The sequence below is a fragment of the Bacidia gigantensis genome, assembly GCF_019456465.1.
Source record: "Bacidia gigantensis strain McMullin 20006 chromosome Unknown contig_156, whole genome shotgun sequence".
NCBI lineage: Eukaryota > Fungi > Ascomycota > Lecanoromycetes > Lecanorales > Ramalinaceae > Bacidia > Bacidia gigantensis.
Genome location: NW_025408594.1, coordinates 357,750 through 379,892, shown reverse-complemented (window position 1 = coordinate 379,892; position 22,143 = coordinate 357,750). Strand labels below are relative to the sequence as shown.

The 22,143-nt window shown below is 49.5% G+C and overlaps 7 protein-coding genes across 7 annotated transcripts; 3 read left to right on the top strand and 4 right to left on the bottom strand.

The window, feature by feature from the left end:
* Positions 1 to 305: 305 nt before the first annotated feature.
* On the top strand, positions 306 to 3,272 carry KY384_002432 (uncharacterized protein; the record flags this gene model as incomplete). Its single annotated transcript, XM_044810955.1, has 1 exon — positions 306 to 3,272. One exon carries the CDS (start codon positions 306 to 308, stop codon positions 3,270 to 3,272), a length of 2,967 nt encoding a protein of 988 aa, XP_044671838.1.
* A 517-nt stretch (positions 3,273 to 3,789) lies between these two features.
* KY384_002431 (uncharacterized protein) lies at positions 3,790 to 7,230 on the bottom strand (the record flags this gene model as incomplete). The annotated part of the gene is made up of 7 exons (XM_044810954.1): positions 3,790 to 4,763; positions 5,090 to 5,222; positions 5,278 to 6,260; positions 6,312 to 6,817; positions 6,870 to 6,992; positions 7,095 to 7,147; positions 7,204 to 7,230. The coding sequence occupies 7 exons, from the start codon at positions 7,228 to 7,230 to the stop codon at positions 3,790 to 3,792; spliced, it is 2,799 nt and encodes a 932-aa protein (XP_044671837.1).
* Positions 7,231 to 7,674: 444 nt separating this feature from the next.
* Positions 7,675 to 10,735, top strand: KY384_002430 (uncharacterized protein; the record flags this gene model as incomplete). The annotated part of the gene is made up of 5 exons (XM_044810953.1): positions 7,675 to 7,718; positions 7,810 to 8,088; positions 9,062 to 9,102; positions 9,165 to 10,491; positions 10,603 to 10,735. The coding sequence occupies 5 exons, from the start codon at positions 7,675 to 7,677 to the stop codon at positions 10,733 to 10,735; spliced, it is 1,824 nt and encodes a 607-aa protein (XP_044671836.1).
* Positions 10,736 to 12,788: 2,053 nt separating this feature from the next.
* Positions 12,789 to 13,803, bottom strand: KY384_002429 (uncharacterized protein; the record flags this gene model as incomplete). The annotated part of the gene is made up of 2 exons (XM_044810952.1): positions 12,789 to 13,271; positions 13,534 to 13,803. 2 exons carry the CDS (start codon positions 13,801 to 13,803, stop codon positions 12,789 to 12,791), a joined length of 753 nt encoding a protein of 250 aa, XP_044671835.1.
* Positions 13,804 to 14,240: 437 nt separating this feature from the next.
* Positions 14,241 to 18,997, bottom strand: KY384_002428 (uncharacterized protein; the record flags this gene model as incomplete). Its single annotated transcript, XM_044810951.1, has 3 exons — positions 14,241 to 17,989; positions 18,037 to 18,922; positions 18,995 to 18,997. 3 exons carry the CDS (start codon positions 18,995 to 18,997, stop codon positions 14,241 to 14,243), a joined length of 4,638 nt encoding a protein of 1,545 aa, XP_044671834.1.
* Positions 18,998 to 19,873: 876 nt separating this feature from the next.
* KY384_002427 (uncharacterized protein) lies at positions 19,874 to 20,581 on the top strand (the record flags this gene model as incomplete). The annotated part of the gene is made up of 2 exons (XM_044810950.1): positions 19,874 to 20,072; positions 20,229 to 20,581. 2 exons carry the CDS (start codon positions 19,874 to 19,876, stop codon positions 20,579 to 20,581), a joined length of 552 nt encoding a protein of 183 aa, XP_044671833.1.
* A 181-nt stretch (positions 20,582 to 20,762) lies between these two features.
* KY384_002426 (uncharacterized protein) lies at positions 20,763 to 21,944 on the bottom strand (the record flags this gene model as incomplete). The annotated part of the gene is made up of 3 exons (XM_044810949.1): positions 20,763 to 21,584; positions 21,641 to 21,724; positions 21,774 to 21,944. 3 exons carry the CDS (start codon positions 21,942 to 21,944, stop codon positions 20,763 to 20,765), a joined length of 1,077 nt encoding a protein of 358 aa, XP_044671832.1.
* Between the last annotated feature and the right edge of the window lie 199 nt (positions 21,945 to 22,143).

Sequence of the window (22,143 nt, the reverse complement as noted above, 5' to 3'; positions counted from 1 at the left end):
CAGAGCTGGTTGAATAGTGTAAGTCAGGACGTAATTCGACCTCAAATTCTTGGGTAATATCGTTATAGCTGGGTTCGGCGGACGAAGATATCAAGGGCATTTCCATATAGCATATTGTAGCATTTGAGTCAGAACAGCTAATACCTATTCCTATTGAACAGCGATAAAGGGATAAAGTTGGTAGCCGCCCCTGATTCTACTGCCTCAGGGAACGGCATCGCGAACGCCGGGTAACCAGCGGAACGGACCCGCCAAGGCATCCTCGAATTTCTTTCTGCCTCCAATAACACGCATTACGAGTCAACATGCCGGGACGACAGGATTTCCTGAGCCAACAAGCCCCTGAAAACTACGTCGCTGGCTTGGGCAGGGGCGCTACTGGCTTTACCACTCGGTCAGATCTCGGCCCTGCAAGAGAAGGTCCAAGCGAGGACCAGATTAAAGCTGCCCTCCAGAAGAGAGCGGAGCAACTTGGGGCGCAGCCAAGTGCCTACGGGCTCCCAGAAAAGAAGGAAGATGATGGCAATGACGATGATGAACGATTTCAGGATCCAGAAAATGAGACTGGGTTGTTCGCAAGTGGAGATTTCACCAGGGAAGATGACGAAGCGGATAGGATATACCAGGAAGTGGACGAGAGGATGCTGAGGAGAAGGCAACAGCAAAGGTTAGTCGTCACTTTTATAGCCCCGCATTATCCCCTTCCCCAGTCATATGTGACAAATGGTTTATCGTATGCCACCTTTGTGAAAGTGCAGATTACCGACTTGAGATCCGTCGATCCTTCTAGGGAAACGCGAGAAGCGCAAGAAAAACGTGACTATGAGATCAAAAACCCAAAGATACAGCAGCAATTTGCAGATCTGAAGAGAAGTTTGTCCAGCTTGACCGAGGAGGAATGGGCAAGCCTTCCGGAACCAGGTGACCTGACGCGCAAAAACAAAAGAGCAAGGACTCAGAACCACGAGAGATTCTATGCTGTTCCAGATAGTGTCATTGCAGGAGCCCGAGACTCTACAGAATTTGATACCAATGTCCAGGACGACGGCAACGCGAATGGCAATGGAAACGCAAATGGCGAGATTGATGGCACAACGACCGATTTCAGGACGATCGGCGCAGCAAGAAACCGAGTCCTTAACAGCAGACTTGATAGAGCAGAGCAATCCGGCACAGACACATCGTCGGGGACTGCGACAAATGTGGATCCGAAAGGATATCTGACAAGCCTAGCACAAACGGAGCTCAAATCGGCAGACGTAGACGTGGGTGATATCACTCGAGTGCGGGGTCTGCTGGAATCAGTCATCAAAACAAATCCAAAGCATGCGCCTGGTTTCATTGCAGCTGCTCGACTGGAGGAGGTGGCCGGAAAGCTGGTGCAAGCTTGCAAGATTGCTGAAAGAGGATGTCAGATAAACCCTCGTAGTGAAGATCTCTGGCTCGAGTACATTCGACTTCAGGAGAGGAGGTCAGGAGACAACCATAACGCCAAAGTTGTTGCAGCGGATGCTATAAAACAAAACCCAGAATCCGTCCGCCTATGGCAGAGTGCCATGTCATTGGAGACAGATCGCAATGCCAGAAAGCGTGTAGTACGAAAGGCCATAGATCGGCTGCCGAAGTCCGTAGTCTTGTGGAAGGCACTTGTCAATGAAGAAGAATCCCCTGAAGAGGCTAAGCTGCTTTTATCACGAGCGGTAGAAGAGCTACCATACTCTGTTGAACTTCATTTGGCGTTGAGCAGGCTCTGTTCGGGGAATGAAGCCATGAAAGTGCTTAATAAGGCTCGAACACAAAACCCCACAAGCCACGAGATCTGGCTGGCGGCTGTCAGGCTACAAGAAGCCATGGATCAGCCATTAGACAAAGTCAGACAATTAATGAAGAGAGCCATTCAATCCCTTGCACAGAATTCTGCCATGCTCAAGAGAGAAGAATGGATAGCAGAATCAGAAAAGCTCGAGGCAGACGGCATGGTTTCGTCAGCTACAGCTTGCATTCAAGAAACGTTGAGCTTTGGCCTAGACGAAGATGATGATGATCTAAAGAAGCTTTTCAACTCTGATGCTCAAGCCTCTCTGGCGAAAGGAATGTACGCGACCGCTCGAGCTATCTATGCTTACACGCTTCGGCTATTCCCAACGTCGAAATCCACATGGCTGGCAGCCATTGACCTAGAGAAGAATCATGGATCGAGGGATGAAATGTGGAGATTGCTTGACAAAGCAGTCGAAGCATGCCCTGACGCTGAAGAGATTTGGCAATTAAGCGCCAAGAGTCGATGGGATGCTGGCTTTACTGACGACGCGAGAAGGATACTCGGTAGAGCATTTAATCAGCTATCGAGCTCTGAGAACATCTTCTTGAGCGCTGTCAAGCTCGAGGCCGACGCTAATCAGATCGACGAAGCACGACAACTACTTGCAACTGCTCGTCAAGAAGCGGGCACTGATCGGGTCTGGTACAAATCCGTCGCTTTTGAGCGGCAGTATCCATCCAAGAAAGACGGAGAAGGCAAGGTTCACGACGAAGCTCTCAAATTAGCCATCGAAGGCCTGAACTTGTATCCAAAGCAGGCACGTTTGCACATGCAGAAAGGTCAGATCTACCATTCCGTAGGACAATTACCCCAGGCTCGCCAGGCTTACAACGTCGGCACACATGCTTGCCCAGCCTCAGTCCCGCTATATCTACTCCTAAGCCGCCTGGAAGAGTCGCAAGGTCTCGTGGTCAAGGCACGTTCCGTCCTTGAACGCGGCTTACTCGCTACAAAAAGCCCAGACATAGCCCTAGAACAGGTCAAGATCGAATTTCGCGCGGGCAATCTACAGCAAGCGAAGAATCTCATGGCCAAATCGCTCCAGACTCATGGAACCTCGGGCGCCCTTTGGTCCTTCAATATCTGGAACCTCGAGTCGAGAACCCAGCGGAAACCCCGTTCTCTCGAAGCTATCAAGAAAGTCGACAACGATCCGACACTATTTGTGACTGTTGCGCGGGTTTTCTGGGGTGAGAGAAGGCTGGAGAAGGCCTCGAATTGGTTTGAGAAGGCAATCTTGCTTGATTCTAGCCTTGGAGATACCTGGGCCTGGTATTTCAAATTCTTAATGGAGCACGGGACGGAGGAGAAACGGCAGGAAGTGGCAGAAAAGTGTAAAAGCAACGAGCCAAGATTCGGCGAGGTCTGGCAGTCTATTGCAAAGGCGCCTGAAAACGCTGGTTTGGGAGCTGGGGATGTCCTTCTCAAAGTGGTGCAACTGCTCAAATAGACGCAAATGGGAATCTCACATTAATCTCGTGCCTCTACAAGCCGGTAAAGCTTTATGCTACTATGACATCGAATAAGACTTCTAGTTACTCATTGCCGATTGCATACTTGAAAGTAAGGCGGACATATCACTTATAAACCTGGCAGTATATATCACTGACGCTTCCCCGTTGGTTGTAGTATTCCTGCAGCCACGATCATAAGCAGAAGCTCTGCGCTGCACTATTCCTATTGTTACAGAGTACTCAATATCAGTGGAGTTTCCATGAGGAACAGATTTCATAAGTCTAGATATTTTTTTGCGCCGAGTCAAAAGACTATATTTGACATCTGCTATTCATCCAAAGAGTCTGCTTCAGTGTTCATAAAGCATTGTTGAACCAAATACGCCTCGTAACGATATTTGATATCACCCTCAAGAAAGTAACCATACTGCCGCTCTGCCAATATGAGAAAACTTATACCCAAATAACGCCCGAACGTACTCCTGCACCTAATCACAATTGCCAAATATACAATCACATCTCAACTACTCCCTTCACCTTTTCTCCTGCCCCTTCCTCAACAATCTCCCCACACCCTACCTCTGCCTCCGCCTTCCTCATCGCCCCCTCCAGCTTCATCTCCAACCCACGATCTCCACCTCCCGTACAAACCTCCACGTACTCCACCCCCCTTAGGCACCCCAGCGGCCCCAGCACCCGTTCCTTCGACTCACTCACCCCCCAACTATCCCCCTCAACCCCCAGCCACCGACTCGACCACTCAGGTCGCCCATCATACACGACCCTCAAATCAGTCAGCCCATGCGCTTTCACACCCCCAGGCATCAATTGCTCCACAAACGCGCTGACGTCGCGGATCGTGTGTTCGTAGAGACCTGCGCCCTCCACGTCGTCGGAGAGGTGTTTGTACACTTCTTTCGCCTCGGGCAGGAAATGCACTATTATGTCCATAGTGCTGATTTTGGCGAGGGCGCGGGCGGGGATCTCCTTCCCCATCCCCTTCGCCTTCCCCTTCCCTAGGGCAGCGGCATCCAGATATTCTTCGATGCTCGCCCAGCAGTCTTGCGTCCATCCGGACGAGAACTGCGCCCAATCCCTCGCTGCTAGTGTTGGGAGCCTGGACGTGCCGATCTCCACGCGGAAGAGGTTCCAGCCCCAGAAGACGGAGGAGGCTTCGTGGTAGATTTGTCTGTTGGTGAGGAGCAGATCGAGGCGGAAAGGTGGTTGGCCTTTCTCACGGCAGGGATCGTGACAGAGTGCGCGGTGTTGGGCTTGGGAGAGCCGGCCGTAGTAGATGTGGTGTTCGGGGTCGGAGATGAGGGCGTAGTCGTAGATTTTGTTGCGGATTTCACCGGGGAGGGAGAGGAAGGGAAAAGGCTTGTTGGCTTGAGGGGTGGAAGTCTGGAGTGCTGCTTGCTGAGGGAGTAAGTTTGGGGTTTTGGTCGATTGGAGAGCGCTGAGCTGTCTGTTGAAGGATGAGAGGACAGCTTTACAAGTAGACGCCATGGAGTTGGGATGTCTGGTAATGTACTACCTCGAATTGGCAAGGTGCAGACCTGAGGCAACGAGTAAAAGAATGTTCTTGAGAAGATGTAGTACGTAATTTGCGGTGCGGGCAAAGAGATTCTGTTTGTATGGCTGAGGAAATAGAATGGAAGTGCGCGACAACAAGCAACGGTGGTGGAAAGTATGAGGATGAATCATCTCTAACCTTTGAGGCTTTTAGACTTTATGAAGTATATGCCTATTTACCTCTGGTGGAGCCTTATTCGACAATGCTTACCGCGGCAGATGAGAAGATGTCAGGTAGTACCACCAGAGTTTCGAAGATGGGCGCTAGATCCCCTGAACAGGCTCTGCCAGATATATGCCTCACTAAGTAGTAGTTCTATATCCTTCTCTGTCCACTCCGTTGTCGGCAGAGATTGTAGGAACATCATAATGTCCTTATGATTAGTGTCAGTATATGAAATGATAGGTGAATACAAGCCTGGGACATACCTGAAATTCGAGCTTTACTAGCTGATCGCTCCATTTGACCAAGAAAGCTGCACAGACGTAGAGGTGGAAGTCAGAGAAGCCTTGCTCCTCGGCCATATACGTGTCCCACATTCTTATGATAGAATTGACGCTCACTTCTCGCATCAGTAAGCAATTCATCCATCTGAAACTGAATTGCATGAATTCAACCCCCTCATTCTCAAGGTGTTTGGCCAGTCCAGAGTCGATTCTGGTGGTCAAGTCTTTCAAAGAGTTGACTTGTCGAACGATTCCAGGTTGTGCAAAGATGTAATTATCCTGTATGCCATCGAGCAATTTAGTGAGACACCAGAATGCATCCGCTTCTACAGCGTCTAGGACTGCTTTCGGTAATTGCGCAGGATCCATGCCGCTACTGACATCGTTGTCGGTAATGTAGCTGCCGAGGAACACCTGCCAAAACGGGGTCAAGAGGTCGTTGATACCTTGTACGTAGCCGGAAGCCGGATGTCTTATTGCCCAAACATACAAAATGCGCTCCAGAGATCTTTGGGTAGCCTCATAGCTGTACAATTGGAGATGCGGCGAGGTTCGTGGAACATCAATAGAAATCTGGTGCCATAATGTTTCGTCAAGCCCCCGCTGTTTTGTCTTATCTACGGAAGATAGTCTGTTCGAAGGTTTTCCTGAGCTAATGATTTCTGGAAATGCTTGATTTACGCCGTCAAGATAAGCTTTGCGCTTCCTCTCAAGAGTGGCGACTCGGCGCTCACTACTAGTGGGCAGATATCCAAGCAGTAGTTGCCACGACATTGCGCGAACTTCAGCGGGTAAGCCTGACCATGCTAGATCACGTAGCTCCGACAGCGAGATGTTGCTTGCTTGGAGTATTCGCTTGAATTTGTTGATACGGGAAATGCGAGTGTTTAAGGCTTCAGCATCTTTAGGGGTTGCGTTTGATGGGACCGACGGGTGTGAGATGAGGTGAAGAGAGTTTGCAGGGTCTATAAACAGGCTCAATCAGGCGCAACAAATCTTGTAATGGTTTTGCTCACCTCGTAATATCTCTTTATACTGTGGCCTGAGAATCTTCCCTTCCGTCTTCTTCGCGGAAGGGTAACTTGGAGCCCCTCGTTCAAGGGCGATATCAGAGCTATTTGATCTGAGTCGGCCTGTCGGCCGGGTTGGTTCTAAGCCGTAAAAGGATCCGCTCCCAGTAGTGCTGCGACTAGACCCACCCGGATCATGAACGTGTTTGGCCGGACTACGCTTTTGGACATCTCTCCTCATGCTTGATATGCTGGGCAATCCGAATTCATCTTCATCTACCCCTTCATCAAAGTCATAAGCCGTCGACTTATCTTCTTCCTCTTCGTCCTCCTCGTCATCTGACCACGAGTTCCAATCACTATTCGCTGAAGACACAAGCTGTGAATACGCGGGCTTCTTGGGAGGTGAGGATATGGCACCATTTTTGGGAGGTGGAGTACGTGTCACTTGTGGACTGATTTTGTTCGACGACTGCGGAGTTTGAGGTCTAGAGTTTGAGGGTGTTAAGGATCTACACAAGCAATCAGCCACGTCGAGAGGTTGAGAATGGCGCACAAGCATACAAAGAGTCGAACTTCAGGATATCGGCGTGTGAGTAGGAAGCACCAATGACGGTCTTCGACTCTGAAGGCTTCGAAGGTTGATTTGTACGATTTGGCTTATTGCGCCAGAAGGGAGAAGTGGTTCTGCTGCAAAAATGTGAGCTCCTATGACGCCATTGGGACAGATGAATGCTCACTCGGATGAACCTGCACGAGAAGAAGATGGAGAGTCAGCAGATGTCATACCCAGAGCCTCCGTTCTCTCCCCGTGATGCGCACGAACCGACCTGAACCATTTCCTGCAATACATTAGTGTTTGCCTGCACCAATAGGTGACACTTGTGGACTGTCTTACCTGCTGTGGTTGATTTTTGGACCCCATGATGTTGTATATGAGAACAAAGCTTTCTTGCTACTGTCTACCTGTTCCCTGCAACCTGCAGACCGGCTGCATCTTTGTACAGGTTCAATAGCTACATGGTCGAATGTCGAAGATTTCCCGAAAAGGCAAGGTCGGCGACTTTGCCGCGTTTGCCGCGGAACCAGGAAACTTGGTCTCTTTCTCACTTTGTTTTTATCTTCCGTTATCAACTCATCGCAGTCTGATACCTCCCATTCTTGTGACTTGCTCTATTAGATCGCTGATCGCTGATCGCACAGTTCACCATCTTTTGCGGAGTCTCGTCTACTCATTGTGCCTCAAAAGATCTTGCTATGGGCCGGCTTGCACTCCAAGGTTTCATGTTCTTGACTTGAAATCCGATTTCAGACTGCACAGCAAGCTCTCTTCCCTTTTTACCTTTCCTTTGGCTTTGTGATATCCAAGATGACCGAACCCGAAGAGCTTGAGGATGACCTTTTCGCCGATTTGTGAGTGACAGTCCTTGCCCAATCACCAAAATCCACTCGTTGATGAGTGACATTCGTACAATATGCGATTTGCTAATATGGCAGAAATCAGGTACGATGGAGACGACACTTCAAAACCACAACCAGAAGCAACTCAAGGTTTCGAGCCTGAACAAGTACCTCCGCCCGTTGAGGCCCCTCCTGCTCCAGACCCTGTGACAAATGCATATGAGCCCCCTGACGAGACTATGAATGGTACGGGCTCTGATGAGGATGCTGGTCGTGCATGGAACGGCGGTCAAAATGGCGTTGTGGATCCGACACATTATGGAATTGAAGCGGAGCCGGAGCCGGAGCCAGAATCGCGGCCCATTGGCATCAAAGAGGATGGGTAAGTCTAGCATCACTGTTTCTACTTTAGCGCCTTTGTTTCCTGTGTTCCTCTTGCCAGAGTAAAGCAGCAGTCCAGCCCACAGCAGTCCGATATAAGGTAATGAAGAGAGATGCCCTCGAGATTGAGGTCGCCAGCTTGGATGCTGTAGATGAGACGATCGCTTATCTGCCGACATTGTGTGGGTAACAATATCCAATTTCTGCGTTTGGTGACCACAGAACCGTGAATCCAAACGCTTCAACACGTGTCAAAGCATGGTGGAGATGTTCGAATACATCAAATTTGAAGGATGGCTTCGACGTACTGGGCTGTACTGAAAGCTCAAGGAATTGGGATAGTTGCTTGGTTGACAACTGGACTGTGACGCCTGATTTCGAGAAGTTGTGAGACTGAATGTCAAATGGCATGGGCAATCGTGACGTATACAGCCCCTATGGACATGATTCTAAAGCAACTCAAGTGCAGCAATACTAGCATATCACCAGTATGGACTTCATAGAGCAAGTTAGCAGACAGAAGGCGATGACTATATACCTTAGGATGGTGATAGTCATTTGCGAGCAAGCTAGCATACGACTCTATAGCAAAAGACGAAACGAAGATTACCGCATACATTCTCCACTCGACCCATGTACTTCTTCTTCACTCTTGGACTTGGCGTTGCATCACAGACGGAGTTAAATCACGCACATTGTAGTGCGTAGCGGAATTTGAGAGAAGCCACACGCCATGTCACTTGTGAATCTACTATGATCAGTGCTGCCTTTCTGTCACCTACATGCAGCATCAGTGGCTTTATCATTGAGTACAGGTCTCCGGATTACGTACGATCGTCAAAATGGGGTCTTCAACAGGGAGGCAAATACGGACTCAATGTGGACTATATTGGCTGCTGCTTCTCATTTGCTTATCACTACATTTTGTTCTTGTTGTATAAGGTTGCTGGTTACTGACGACTGGGATATAATAGGAAAATGTTTATTGGTGGCCTCAATTGGGAAACGACAGATCGTAAGTGATGTTTTTAATATCATCCAAAGCATAGCCATAGATGGATATCTAATCCATTATAGAATCCCTCAAAGAATACTTCTCGAAATTTGGCGAAGTGCAAGAATGCACCGTCATGCGCGATGGTGCTACAGGCCGCTCCCGTGGCTTCGGCTTCCTGACGTTCAGAGATCCTCGGACAGTCAACGTAGTAATGGTGAAGGAGCACTACCTGGATGGCAAAATCGTAAGGCCCGACATTTCTACTTCCAAGAAAACCCCCTTCCATCTGCGGTCCCCCAGCTCTCGTATGAGTATCAAAAGGAATTTATTAACGTCTCTTCACGAATCAAAGATCGATCCCAAACGAGCCATTCCCCGCGATGAACAAGAACGAACAAGCAAGATCTTCGTAGGCGGTGTCAGCCAAGAAGCCAACGAGCAAATTTTCAAAGATTACTTCGCCCAATACGGTAGAGTCGTCGATGCCACTCTCATGATGGATAAAGACACCGGCCGACCTCGAGGCTTCGGATTCGTCACATTTGATAGCGAAGCCGCAGTCGAAAACACGCTCAATGGCGATCTAACAATTCTAGGCAAACCGATCGAAGTCAAGAAAGCCCAGCCTCGCGGTGACATGCAAGAAGGTGGCGGCGATTCCCTCGGACGTGGCGGAAGAGGAGGTCGCGGCGGTCGCAAGAATTACGATGATCGCTACAACGATAATCACATGAACGGCAACCGAGGCGGCAATGACATGCAACAAGGTAATTTCGGCGGCGGCGGCGGTCAGAACGGCATGACGCCTCAAATGATGGCCCAGTACTGGCAGAAAATGCAACAATACTTCGCTATGATGCAGCAACAAATGGCCGCTGCAGCCGGCGGCGGGATGGGTGGCATGAATCCGGCCATGAATCCGGCCATGATGCAACAGATGCAGCAAATGCAGCAAATGCAACAACTCAAAGCTATGCAGCAGATGCAACAGAACCAAGGTGGTACCGGCGCCGGCGGTGGAGGGGATGGAAGAGGAAGCGCATCCCCCATGCCTGGAGGTGGCGGCGGAGGCCAAGAGGGAATGCAAGGCATGAACCCGCAGATGATGCAGCAGATGCAAGCGATGATGGCGCAGCAAATGGGCGGCGGCGGCGGCGGTATGGACCAAGGAATGGGTGGTAGTGGTGGAGGCGGCGGCGGCGGTGGCATGGCCCCCAACCGAGCCAACAGCGGCACCCCCGGCGGCTTCAACGCACAGGAGCAACTAGCCTTCGAACAGCGGAAATACGAGGAACAGCAAGCACGCGCGCAAGGGGGTTACGCTGGGGGCGGTGGTGGGGGTGGAGCGACGAGCTGGGAAGGCATGTACGATGACGCGCCGCCGCCTGACAGCGGCGGTCATGGGGGGTATGGAGGAAGAGGGGGTTATGGCAGGGGAAGAGGACGCGGAGGAGGTGGGGGTGGATATCATGGTGGAGGAGGAGGGGGAGGGGGGATGCGAAGAATTTGACGCCGCAGAGTGCTCCGCCTGCCAATGCGCCGACGGGGCCGAAGAATGCGGGAAAACCTGGTGCGAACTATCGAGGGGGTGGGCATCGAGGTGGAGGGAGGGGATGGCATCCCTATGCTCGATGAACAGTGGGTAGAGTGAGGAGCTTTCACATGCCAGGGCTCGTTTTCTTTCGTACGGTACGGTAAGATCATGGACATCAGGCGTTCGGGCAATGAGTACACCATCCTCTCTTCGCGGGCTATGGCTGTCGAACGGTGCGAGCAAAGGGGGGAAAAGGGTCATTTTGTAAGATAGAGTCGTGACCATTATAGTTGCATGTTCAAGGCGCCTGCCAACTCTACACTTGTCTGTCAAAGTATGAAAACCGGTTTGTCACCCCCCATTGCACATGGCTGGCATACATGTCCTACTTTTGCAAAAGTCCGTTCATCTGGTTGTGGTAGTGCAATGACAGACTTTGGTGGTAAACGCCACTTTGCGTATATACAGAAAGATACCTTTTCTCAAGCCTCGCGGAGAAGGGAAGGTCATGGCTCGAGTCTTATTCCACGCTGCATAAAAATGACACACTCCGACCGTTTGATCGAAAATATATCCAGAGCTTTCTACTTAACGATCTTAGAACTGCCCCGTATCCCACGCACTGTCGTCCATCAAGCCTGATTTCTCCAACATAAACAGATTCAAGGCAGATCCTGAATCGTCAGATACTCAAAGCCCTCTTGCAATGATGCACACCTATACACTGGTCGCATTCTTTTTCTTGAACGTATGCGCGGTCTTGTCCAAGCCGACATCGACATGGACATCCACAATCTGGGTCACAGACTGCAATCCTCCCGGCGTCTCCTCGATACCCTGTCCCACCGACTCGTCTTCTCCATCAACCTCATCAAGCCCAACAACCTCCTCAAAAAGCACTCCAGTCTTAGAGAAGACGTAAGTCCCTCCCCGCCACCTAGAATCAAGGAACTCACTAAACAAAACATCCCCACAGGAAAATCATCACCAAAGTCCTCACACAAACCCAAACAGCGACCACTACCGAAGCCATCCACATGACCGTTATCCACGCAAGCAGCACGCGCTCCCCCCCACCAGCCCTCTGCAGCCCAACCCACCACCCCCTCGCCCTCTCCCACAATTTCTCCTACGTCGGCTGCTACGGCTACGCCGGGCTCGGCAGTCCGCTATGGGGACACTACGGCCTCGCAGTCGATGACACAACGCCTCAGAACTGTCTGGATGGATGTCTGCGCCGTGATGTGTCGTACAGATATGTGGGGCTGTTGTTCGGGACGATGTGTTTTTGTGCGCCGGCGATGGATCCGTATGCGGTGGCTGTGGATGCGCGGAGGTGCCATTATCGCTGTCCGGGGGATGAGTGTCAGCTTTGTGGTGGGTATCAGGAGATGGACTTGTATAGGAAGGGTGGGGATGAGTAGGATGGTTGTCTGGCTTTTGGGATGTTGTTGCTAGCGGAATCGTGGTGTAGTCAAGATCGAAGAGGAATCTTTTGCATGTATGGTTTGGGGTACACCATCGAAGTCTCGGCGATAGATGGGGATGTATTTCCACTCGCCCTTTGTATGGAGTCATATGGCACATCTCAAAAGTGCTCCGAGCGAGCCGAAAATGAACGCCTCACTGTTGACTCGATCGACTGGGAATAAGGCTTAAGACTGATTCATGAGTGTTATCTGTCTTAAACAGATTCGATGTTGGTGTGCACAGTCCACTGTACAAAGACAGGAATTCTGTACGATGACCAACGATATTATTCTACTTACTGTACCTGCGCCTTGAAAGCGATCATCCATACCTCGCTACTAAATCCCTGATATCACCAAGCATCCTGTTGAACGATCAGTGATCCGTGATGAGATGTCTTACAAAGGGAAGCATACTGCTCTCGAAGTGTCTGATTATCGGTGAAGAGTGCGGATACGTGCGTATTGAATTTTCTGTACTAGGTCAGGCTTCTCGGATGAATAAATCGGTCCAATCTCACAATTTGTATAGATCTAGGCGACCGTCATAGTCCTCAGCAGGAGGGGATATTTGCACGTATGAATGGTAGGCTTCCAGATACTCGGCTCCGAATCTATTGCAAATCGGTCTCCACTGGCCAAATTCATCTATTTTCCTCGCACAGAGCGTCAGTCATGCTACAATTTCAATTTCCATTGAACTAACACTCATTGTGGGCATAGAAGCTACACGCATCAAAGATGATGGGATCGCCTGTGTTGACATCTATGCCAGAATTGGCGTACCACAGGTCTCCATGGACAAGCGACGGCTTGACTGACCGTCCTTCGCTTTCAAGCGGGCGTAGCAGCCGTGGAATAACTTTGTCAAATAGTGTTGGGATTAGGTTATCAAGCTCAGTATCGTGGCCTTTAGCTTTGATTTCGAGATCGAGAGCAAGTCTCATACTCTTACTGAAGTAGGTCTCCCAGCTCGCTTCCCATCCACCGAGCTGTGGCAAATTGCCATTGAACGTCGTGTCTTCGGAACCGAACTTGCCTTCAGGTGACCTGCTCTTTTGATGGAGTGCTGCTAGGCGAGTAGTAAATCTATGCGGGTCTGGCATGTCATCTATCATCTCTCGAAAGTCGCAGATGTAGAAGTGCGTATCGGGTATCGTCTCGTAGGTGCCATAAGCGATGGGCTTGGTTGCGAAGTCAGGCAGTAGCGCATGGATGGCCTTTGTAGCCTGAAACTCGCTTTTATGGCGTCAGTCATGACACGATAGCATGTTGCATGGCATATTTCTGGTTAGTCGCAGGCTTGTCCTGATGAACTTTGCCTTATTTAAGCATGAGGTCTGGTAAGGGTACTTGAGCTAATGGACCCAATGCGTCTACAGAGCATACCAAAAGTCGGTAACTCTTGTAAAAAGCTGAAGAAGTAGAATTGACATGCCTGCGGACCATATTCAAACCAACATCATTCGAGATTACTTTGATGAAGTACGCATGTGGCGAACCACCGGCAAGCTCAACATCCAGACGGCCGGTGTTGGCCCAGAAACTGATGCCATGAGCATCAGTGGCGATGACTTTGCTGCCTTCCGGTAGCGCTTTGAGGAAGTCAGCTTTGTCAAGATCTGTCGAAATGAGCAGGTCACCCTTCGCAACACTTGGATCAAGCCTCGTGTTGCCATCACCAAATTCCAAGCCTGGCGCACCTCTGTAATCCATGATGGCAGCAACTTCCCTCTGAACAACTAAGACGGTGTATATGGCCTGAATCCCGCTTGCACCGCTCTGAAAAGGTAGGACGGCACCAGGATGGAGCCGACGTGATTCATCTGTTAGCTGCATATGTCGAGGCGCTTGGAATGGTGCAGCCAATGATCGTCAGCGATAAACCGGGCGTGTAAGGAAGGCCTGTCACATCGATCTCATACCAAGGTAGGTCTCTCGAAGTACATAGGCACATTCATGAATGGTGATTTGGTTGATAAATGGCATTGAAGATAATGCCCGCCGCCGGAAAGCGTTGTCTTCTGCTAATTCTACAAATGAAGATACACAGCCAGGGAGCTGTTGGCGGCTCTGGTTACACGCAGTTGTTGCTCATGCGGGATTGAATGTTCTCTTCGTCAGCAGAGACCCTACAGGACCTTTCATACTGCCTATACAGCTTGTATCTTGACTTCTTCGTTGAATTCAAGTCCAGACTTGACAATTACAATTTCATCGTTTCGTGCAAATACCACATCCTTGCCAGTCACAATACACGAAATTTCTCTTGCCCCAGCATACCAATCATGAGGGACGAAAAAATGTCTTGAGTATGATGACAAGCCTCCATCAAGGCTGTTGAGCTGGGTCGAGCAAATCCAAGAGTGAATGTCAAAAAACACCAACTGCGAATCATTCAAGACCCCAACAATTTGCACCATCTGAACGGCAAGAGCTGCAAAATTTAGACTGGGAAGCGGGACTAATAGGTCTTCATCGTCCGTGCCTGGTACCGCGGCATTTCTGTCGGGGTCTTGGATAACGAAAGACTCTGCATTGAACAATTGCAAGGCGTGCGTTGCGAGCGATCCCTCAATCTTCGAAAGTTCTAAGAGCAGGCGCGCTTGGTGATCCACAGTACACGTGTAGACGTTCTTTAGTTGCAAGCCCCTCACATCGTATAGGAGAGATACCGACGTGAATTCTGACCAATCGCTCCAAGCATAGACTCGAGCACATGATGCCTCAATGCAAATGATGTGAAAAGGCGACTCTTGATGTTGTACCCACCTCCGAAGTCCTCTGTCATCCGCGTAGCTTCGAACCATTTCTTGTTTCCCTTCAACGTTCCAGAGATAATCAGTATTTCGTGTTGCAAGAACGAATTTGCCTGCCGCATCCCCTATCAAGATTTGAACAATTGCGTCGCCATCATCAACCCGAGCTTGGAATATTGCCTTCTCGACCGCTGAGTCAGTTTGTTGCAGCCTTTCTAATTGCCACATGAATATACTATTCGAAGCATCGACGCTACAGACAGCTCTTCTCTCCGGCCACCATGCGAGAAGGCGTAGCTGCGTTTTGTGACTATAAAGCACGCGCTTTTGCTTTCCAGTTTTGAGGTCGTAAAGAGAGACAGACCCGTCATCCTTGCCACAGAGGATACAATCTGCCTCGTGAGCTAGTACCATTACGCTGACCCTGATTCCGGTGTCAGTGGCAACGACATCTGTGACGGAATTTGATGTGTCTTCGCTGCTGTCATCACCCGGGGAATCCCGAAGTAAAGCTGGAGGCTCCCATATATTGCAATGCGATCCTCTGATATCGCAGAATCGAAGACTGTCTCTGCTGAAAGCTATCTGTTTGATATGGAGATTGGCGGACCTCACTCGGTAGAGCATTCTTAATGTTTCAAATTCGTATACTTGTATTGTACCGCTTCCACTGGCACCCGCTAGTAGGACGCCATCAGGACTAGCAGCCAATATATGGCAGTTTGCGCGGAAGCCTTCTACTACTTGATCATTAAATGGGTCAAGAACCACAAGCTGTCCATCCAGGTAAGACGCAGCCAGGAGCTCAATATCAGGATTGGGGTTGAAAAGAAGAGCAGTGACCATGTGTGTGGTAGTCTCGCCACCAGTCGTCTTCCTGCCACAAGTACCGAAGTACGCCTCTCCCTCGGTGTCCCAAAGCATGATGGCTTGGCCATTATATGCTACAGCTAACATGGAATGACCGACGGACATGGAGATAGCGCACGGTGCTCGAAATGACCGCGCGCTTGAATCTTTCATAGCGTTGTCCCATGGCTTTTCGCGAAGCTCAGGCCCATTGTCATTTAGATTCCACATTGCAACATGATTCTTTGAGGAAGCAGCTATTAGCGAGTTGTGGTTGAAAGAGAGATCTAAAACCTGCAATGGCGCTTGAAAATTATGAAGCAGATCGCCACTGCTAACGTCCCATACTCGAATCAACTTCCTTCCACAAGATGCCATTATAGCTGTTCTATTTTTGAATTTTAAGTGTTTCACAACTTCGCCGTGCATCAAGCCTTTATAATATTGACATGAAGATAGATGATATATCACGATGCTTCCTGAAATCAGCCCTACTGCAAAATAATCGTCTCCAGAAGAAAGGGCGGTCGTCAGATGTTCTCGGAAATCGATACAGGACAACCGATCATCCCACTGAGCGTTCGAAATGCCTATGACGGCCAGTCTATGCACTATACCTGGAGTCTTGCAAATAACAGAGTCCGAAGGACAGAAGGGAAGGATGAGCGAATATATTGCTGATGGCGAAAGTATTAGAGCATCGGCGAACTTGGTTACAACACGAACGAGATCTATCGTCCAGCCTTTGATTAGGTGCATGGAATGACCAAGAGGTGACCTTACGACCGCGCAATGGCTAAAATACTTCTTGATGTTGTTCGCAGTCCGTATCAGTGGCTTCAAATCTTTCTCTTGCGCGATGGCTTCAATCCACGACAAAACATTTGATTTCAAGAATTTCTCAAAGCTTAGTAGTATGTCACTTGAAAGCGGGTCGGCTTTGCTAAGATGGTAGGAGAATGCTGAGCAGGCATAAGCTGAGAAGTCGTCCCTCTTTGTCGAAGGCCTTGCAGATGATAGGCCACGCCTGCTTGTGCGAGGTGGCTTCATTTCAGGTCCTACGAGGTAGGCCAGACAAGCTCGGGCTATGCGTGTATGTGCCTTGACTTTACTGATCGCAAATTCTGACCCAACTTTACCCTTCAAGAGAAATTCCCTTGCCGACCCATGAACCATATGCACCCTTTTTGTTTTATCCACGACGACTAGGTGGCCGCACACTGCCATTATGCTTTCCTCAATCCGAGAGAAATTATCTTTGATATCGAGTTGTAGCGCTGTTTGGAGCTCCCTTGTTGTCAATGGCCGGAATGCACATGCTGTCCACATCAGTGCTGCCTGAGCAAATCTCTTCCCACTTCCAGCTTTGCTTAATGTATACAGAGTCCTTTGATACAGGTTTTCAATGTCCGGCGGAAGGTCTTCGAGAGATTGGCTTATCTCTTGCTCGCCGTAGGATTTAGAAAGACTTTCTAAAACAAGAGCTGTCCACAAGAACGAGCCTTCTGATTTCGCGAGAAGCTTGCCGACCAAGTCTTGACGTTGCTCGTCGCTGTCCAGGGACACAGACCTAATGTTGGTCTTGACAAGCAATTCAATATCAGGAAGGGTATCCGCAATGGTCATCCGCTCATGTCGGGCTCTGTGGACGCCAAAGCTATCTACTCGCTTCTGGAGCTCAGGAGATTCCCGGCTAGTAATGAAGACCCGTAAAGGCGTTGCGTCATCTAGACTTGCCAGCATTGAATCAAGAAACAGAGCACCATCTTCACATTCGTCTAAGCCATCAATGACCCAGAATTGTGGAGTCAACATTGTTTTGAAAATCCCGGACATGAATAGTCTCCGCCACATGTTGCGAGGACTGGCGAGTTCAAGCCTCTCGTCCATCTTTTGCATTCCTGAAAACTTCTCCCGTACACCTGAGTTGTGAGAAGCCATCTGAAAAGCCAATGATCGTAGGCAGATATCAAGTCGCGATTTGGTCTTATCACCATACCTGAAGAAGAAGTGGCTACAGGCGAAACTTTGCTGTTCTAGCTGACTAATGACATAGCCTGCGAGTACAGACTTACCCGCTGCCGGTCTGCCAGTCACCCAGAGTACTCTAGGGGTATTCGAAGCTGTGTCACACCATTCCCGATAGCTATCCTTAGAAGTAATCCATTCACAGGTTCCTTGCATTCGGGCATCTTCAACGTTGACAAAATCATCTTCCGCACGAAAAGGCATTTTTAAATATGTGGACAGATGGGCGAGCTGGCTATGCCGTTGACTTTCTTCAGTCTTGGTTACTATTTCCTGTTAGCAATATCTGATTAGATTAAGACAACGACTGTACCTAAGCTAGCAAGTTGCTGAACAGTAAGCGCCAAAGCGTTGCGGAGAGTCACATAGCTTGGATCCATTGGCGTGTCGAATTTACATATTGAACGGTGATCAGCATTCATCGGTACTTGCTTCTCCTCAGGATAGCCTAGAATTGCGGAGTCCGGATCTACTATGAGCGTGCTCAGAGGTCCATACTTCAGCTTTTTCGTCTCATAAAAGGAGCAGATATCCAGATCAGTAGCGAATTCGCAAAACTCATCATTAATATGTTGTATAGCTACAGAGCCTTTTTCAAGGTCTGCCACGTAAGGAACAGACATATTTGTCATCTGCAGAATGTTTTTCAGAAGTCTAGCCGAGTCAGAGCCCTTGTGAGGCGTCGCTAAGAAATAAAGGGTGCGAATTCTCTGTGAGAGCAAGTCGTAGCATTTGGCCTGCTTCGAAAGCATGTAAGCTTTCTTGATCACTAAGCCTCCCATGCTATGCCCGATGAGCACAAGAGGCGTCCTTGAGGATTCAAGGCATGGTGATGTAAACATCTCGCCAAGTAATGCCTTGCTGAAATGATGTACATCCATGAAGCTCCCGGTACGCTTGGTCCAGTCTGAATCATACCCGAAGCTATGTACCCGCACGTCTTTGAAAGCAGGGTCCTTGGGAAGCCATTCCTGGGGCCAGTAGTCTGTGATGAGTTTCGTCTTGCTCCATGTCTTTCGCGAACCACCACCTAGACCGTGCACGAATACAAAGTCAACAAGCGGCTTCGAAGGCGAATGAAGAAGGTTCAGTCCAAGAGGACCTGCCGGCTTATTCACGCCATCATTGGTGATAGACGTGCCCAGGAGCGTGGAGGCAGAGGACAATGCGGTGTCCTTCCGCCGGAAACTCAAGATCGACTATGTTAAAATCAGCCAAATTCGGATGGGAAAGCCATTGATCGCTCGCAGAATGTCATGTCGTATGCGTACCATGCTGTCGCCGCATCTTGGTACGCTCTGTATGAGTGCGGATTGAATTCGCCCGAGCCAATGGGTCGTCTTGCAAATCAGGTTATTGATATGACCACAGGGATGTAGGCACTGCTTTGAATTAGAGTACCTCCGAAGTAAGTACTCATTTCGTGCTCAACCCGATGAGCTCAATCAATAGCGTTGAATCAGATATGCCTATTTCCTAGGGTCTGGTCTGCGTATGCATGAGTGGAATAATTGAAATGTAAACGGTGGTTTCTGAATGCAAGCATAAGCAAGGTAAATCATTGGCGCTTGGTCGTTACTGGTGGTGGTGGTCGCTAATGCAGAGTGAAAGGGGCGGAAAGTCGAGTCTTGCCTCGCGATAGGCTCTGCAGAAAGGAGCCAAGCTTGATTCAGCGGCACTTGAGGTGGGTCGAGAAGGATCCAGAGAGGTGCTTTTGCTCGGATTGACCGGTAGCAATCCAACCAGGATCGCCAGTGTTCGGGATTGATGTAGTCTGCGACAAAGATGGAAATGCTGCAGACAGGCCAAGATTTCCTTCCGATGAAGCGTTCACAAAGAGCCTGAACTTAAGTGAGAATCTTCACACTACTCAGCCCGATGTTCGGCCACTATTGTCCTGTGGACTATGGATGACGTTTCTAAGTAAAATAGGCGCCCGGGACGGTGCTCAAAATCCCTAATCATAGTTTCATCCATTTCAAAATCGTATGAACTTAAGATATTGTTTGCTGCTAGATACCTTCCCAAGCTTCCCTCCACCGGTGGCTGTCGTAGACGTACTCCTAGCCTTTATCTCCGCTCCTAAGCAACCGAACTTGCTGTCCAAGCGAATAATCTCCGGCAGCTTGGTAATATCGATAGCGAAGCCAATGGCGGAACATTCGTTTCCTAGTATTGCAGCAGGGGACCATAAAGGTTATATGGAGTACGCCATAAGCATTGCTAAGCTGTCGCCTCCGGCACCGACAAAATTTTGTGTTGGAGCTGTCCTGGTCGACCATACGAACAATTCTATCATCTCTACTGGATACTCTCTCGAACTACCTCGAGATTCGCTCGGGGATCCAGGTAAGTCAAGCAAGAGTAACGCACGACGTCTTTAAGGTAGCTCGGGACGCCCCAACCTCTCTGATCCAAGCTTTTCGGAATCTGTCTAAGCAGGCTTCTCCCTTAATTACCCGTCAAATGGCTTGAGGTCAAAATCCCCTGACGTTTGACTGATAGGAACCACGCACGCTGAACAATGCTGCTTCATTAAAGTGGCGCAAAGGTTCGATCTTCCAGAGGAAAGGATAGGTGAAGTACTGCCAGAAAACACGGCTCTGTACACAACCATGGAGCCATGTAATGAACGCTTGAGTGGTAATAGGACCTGTGTTGACAGAATACTAAGGCTGGGCGGCGCGATCAAAACAGTGTATGTAGGAATCAAGGAGCCAGAGACGTTCATTGGCCAGAATGAGGGCAGGAAGCGGCTGGAGGAAGCTGGCGTTGTGGTGAGTGTTGTGGATGGACTGAAAGATCGAATCATGGAGGTGTCCATGGCAGGCCATGAGAAGCATGGCGGGAGTAGTTGAGATCGTTGACAGGATTCTTGGAGGCCCTTTGATGCTGAACTGGCGATGGCCACCTTTGTGTTCTCGTTATTCAATGGAGGCTGACACTTAAAGTCCAATGGGGAAGAAACATGGACCCTCTTTCGTCACCTTTTGTAAGATTCTTGGACCAATTGATCGTCATTCAAACGGAGTCCGAGCATCATTCAGTACTACCGTCTTTCTCTGCTGAACTATGTTCTTCATGGGTGGTAACGTCATTTGTATCTGCGGATCCACCTTTCGTTCCAGGCGGAGGTGGTGGTGCAGGCGATTTCGAAGTCGGCACGAAATCATCCTCCTTGCTCTTCTGTTCTCCCTCCTTGAAGTACTCATCAAACGCAACCGTTGGGCTCAAGACCCTCTTCCCTCTCCTTCCGCCTCGTGGAGGGCCAGTAGCTGGCGCACTAGTCGGCGGTTGTAAAGGCGGTGCCGAAGTCAACGACGCTGGTATTATTACATTGGATGAAAATTGTGCAGGAGTAGCGTTTGTGTTGTACCCTGAGGTTTCTTTATAAGGTGATACCGGCCGACCACCTTCTCCACTGAGTCTCACACCCTCAAATAGGGACTCGCCGGGGCCAGGCACTGGCCCTTCAGTGAGAGGAGCAGGGAGCCTGTGTAATGCACCAAATCCAAGCACACAACCCAAGGCTCCTTCTCCACCCCAGCTACGGCTCGGCGTTATAGTGATGAGTCTTGTGATACCATATTCTTGATTGTACACAAATAATCGCAGTTGTCTCGATATGTAGTCTTCAACAAGTTCACCGAGGCCAGCTTCTCCATGTACTTGTCCTTCCGGTGTGCCGACGATGTAATCGCTGTAGGGAAGCAACCCTGCAGTATCAGCAGGGCTGTTAGGTGTCACTTCAAGGATATGCCAGACTTGGTCGACATTTGACAGAGGTGACCATTGTAGTGTCAGGCCAAGACTGGGAGAGGAAGGATCGATAGGAATGTCAACTGTTGACGTTCGCTGACCCTATCCCTAAGTGTAAGCTACCCGTCCTCTCCCATAACAACAGTAATGGAGGGAACCTTTGCCGTGTAGGTCGTCAAAGTCACATTTGCACCTGCACAGTTGCGGACTTCGGTGGAGAAAAGACTTGGATCAGAATTGTCCTAATTTGTGGTTAGCAAGCAATTTGCAGCCATTGAACGAGATTATTACTATTTGTCGGCCGTTAATCCCGATGATGAAATCATACCATGGCTCAACAGGTATTTCAGGCTTGTTGTTGCGAAGCACTTGGAATCCCCAAGCTGTATAACCATCTCTAGATCCATTAGACGGAGTGTCCGAGTCTAGGCGGGATATGAAGCGATTGAGCGCTCCAAACATAATGCTAGGCTTTCCTAGTGCAACTCTCACATAAAACGGACAAGCTGAGAAGCGAAGACCAGGAGTAACATGCGGGCATTGCCATGGTATGCTATTTCAAGTTTATGGATGGGCATTCTCATTGGAGCTAGGGCTAGGGCTGAAAACCGGAAAAGGGGGCAATCGAGGGAGTAACAGCAAGAGTGGTGAGAACAGCCCT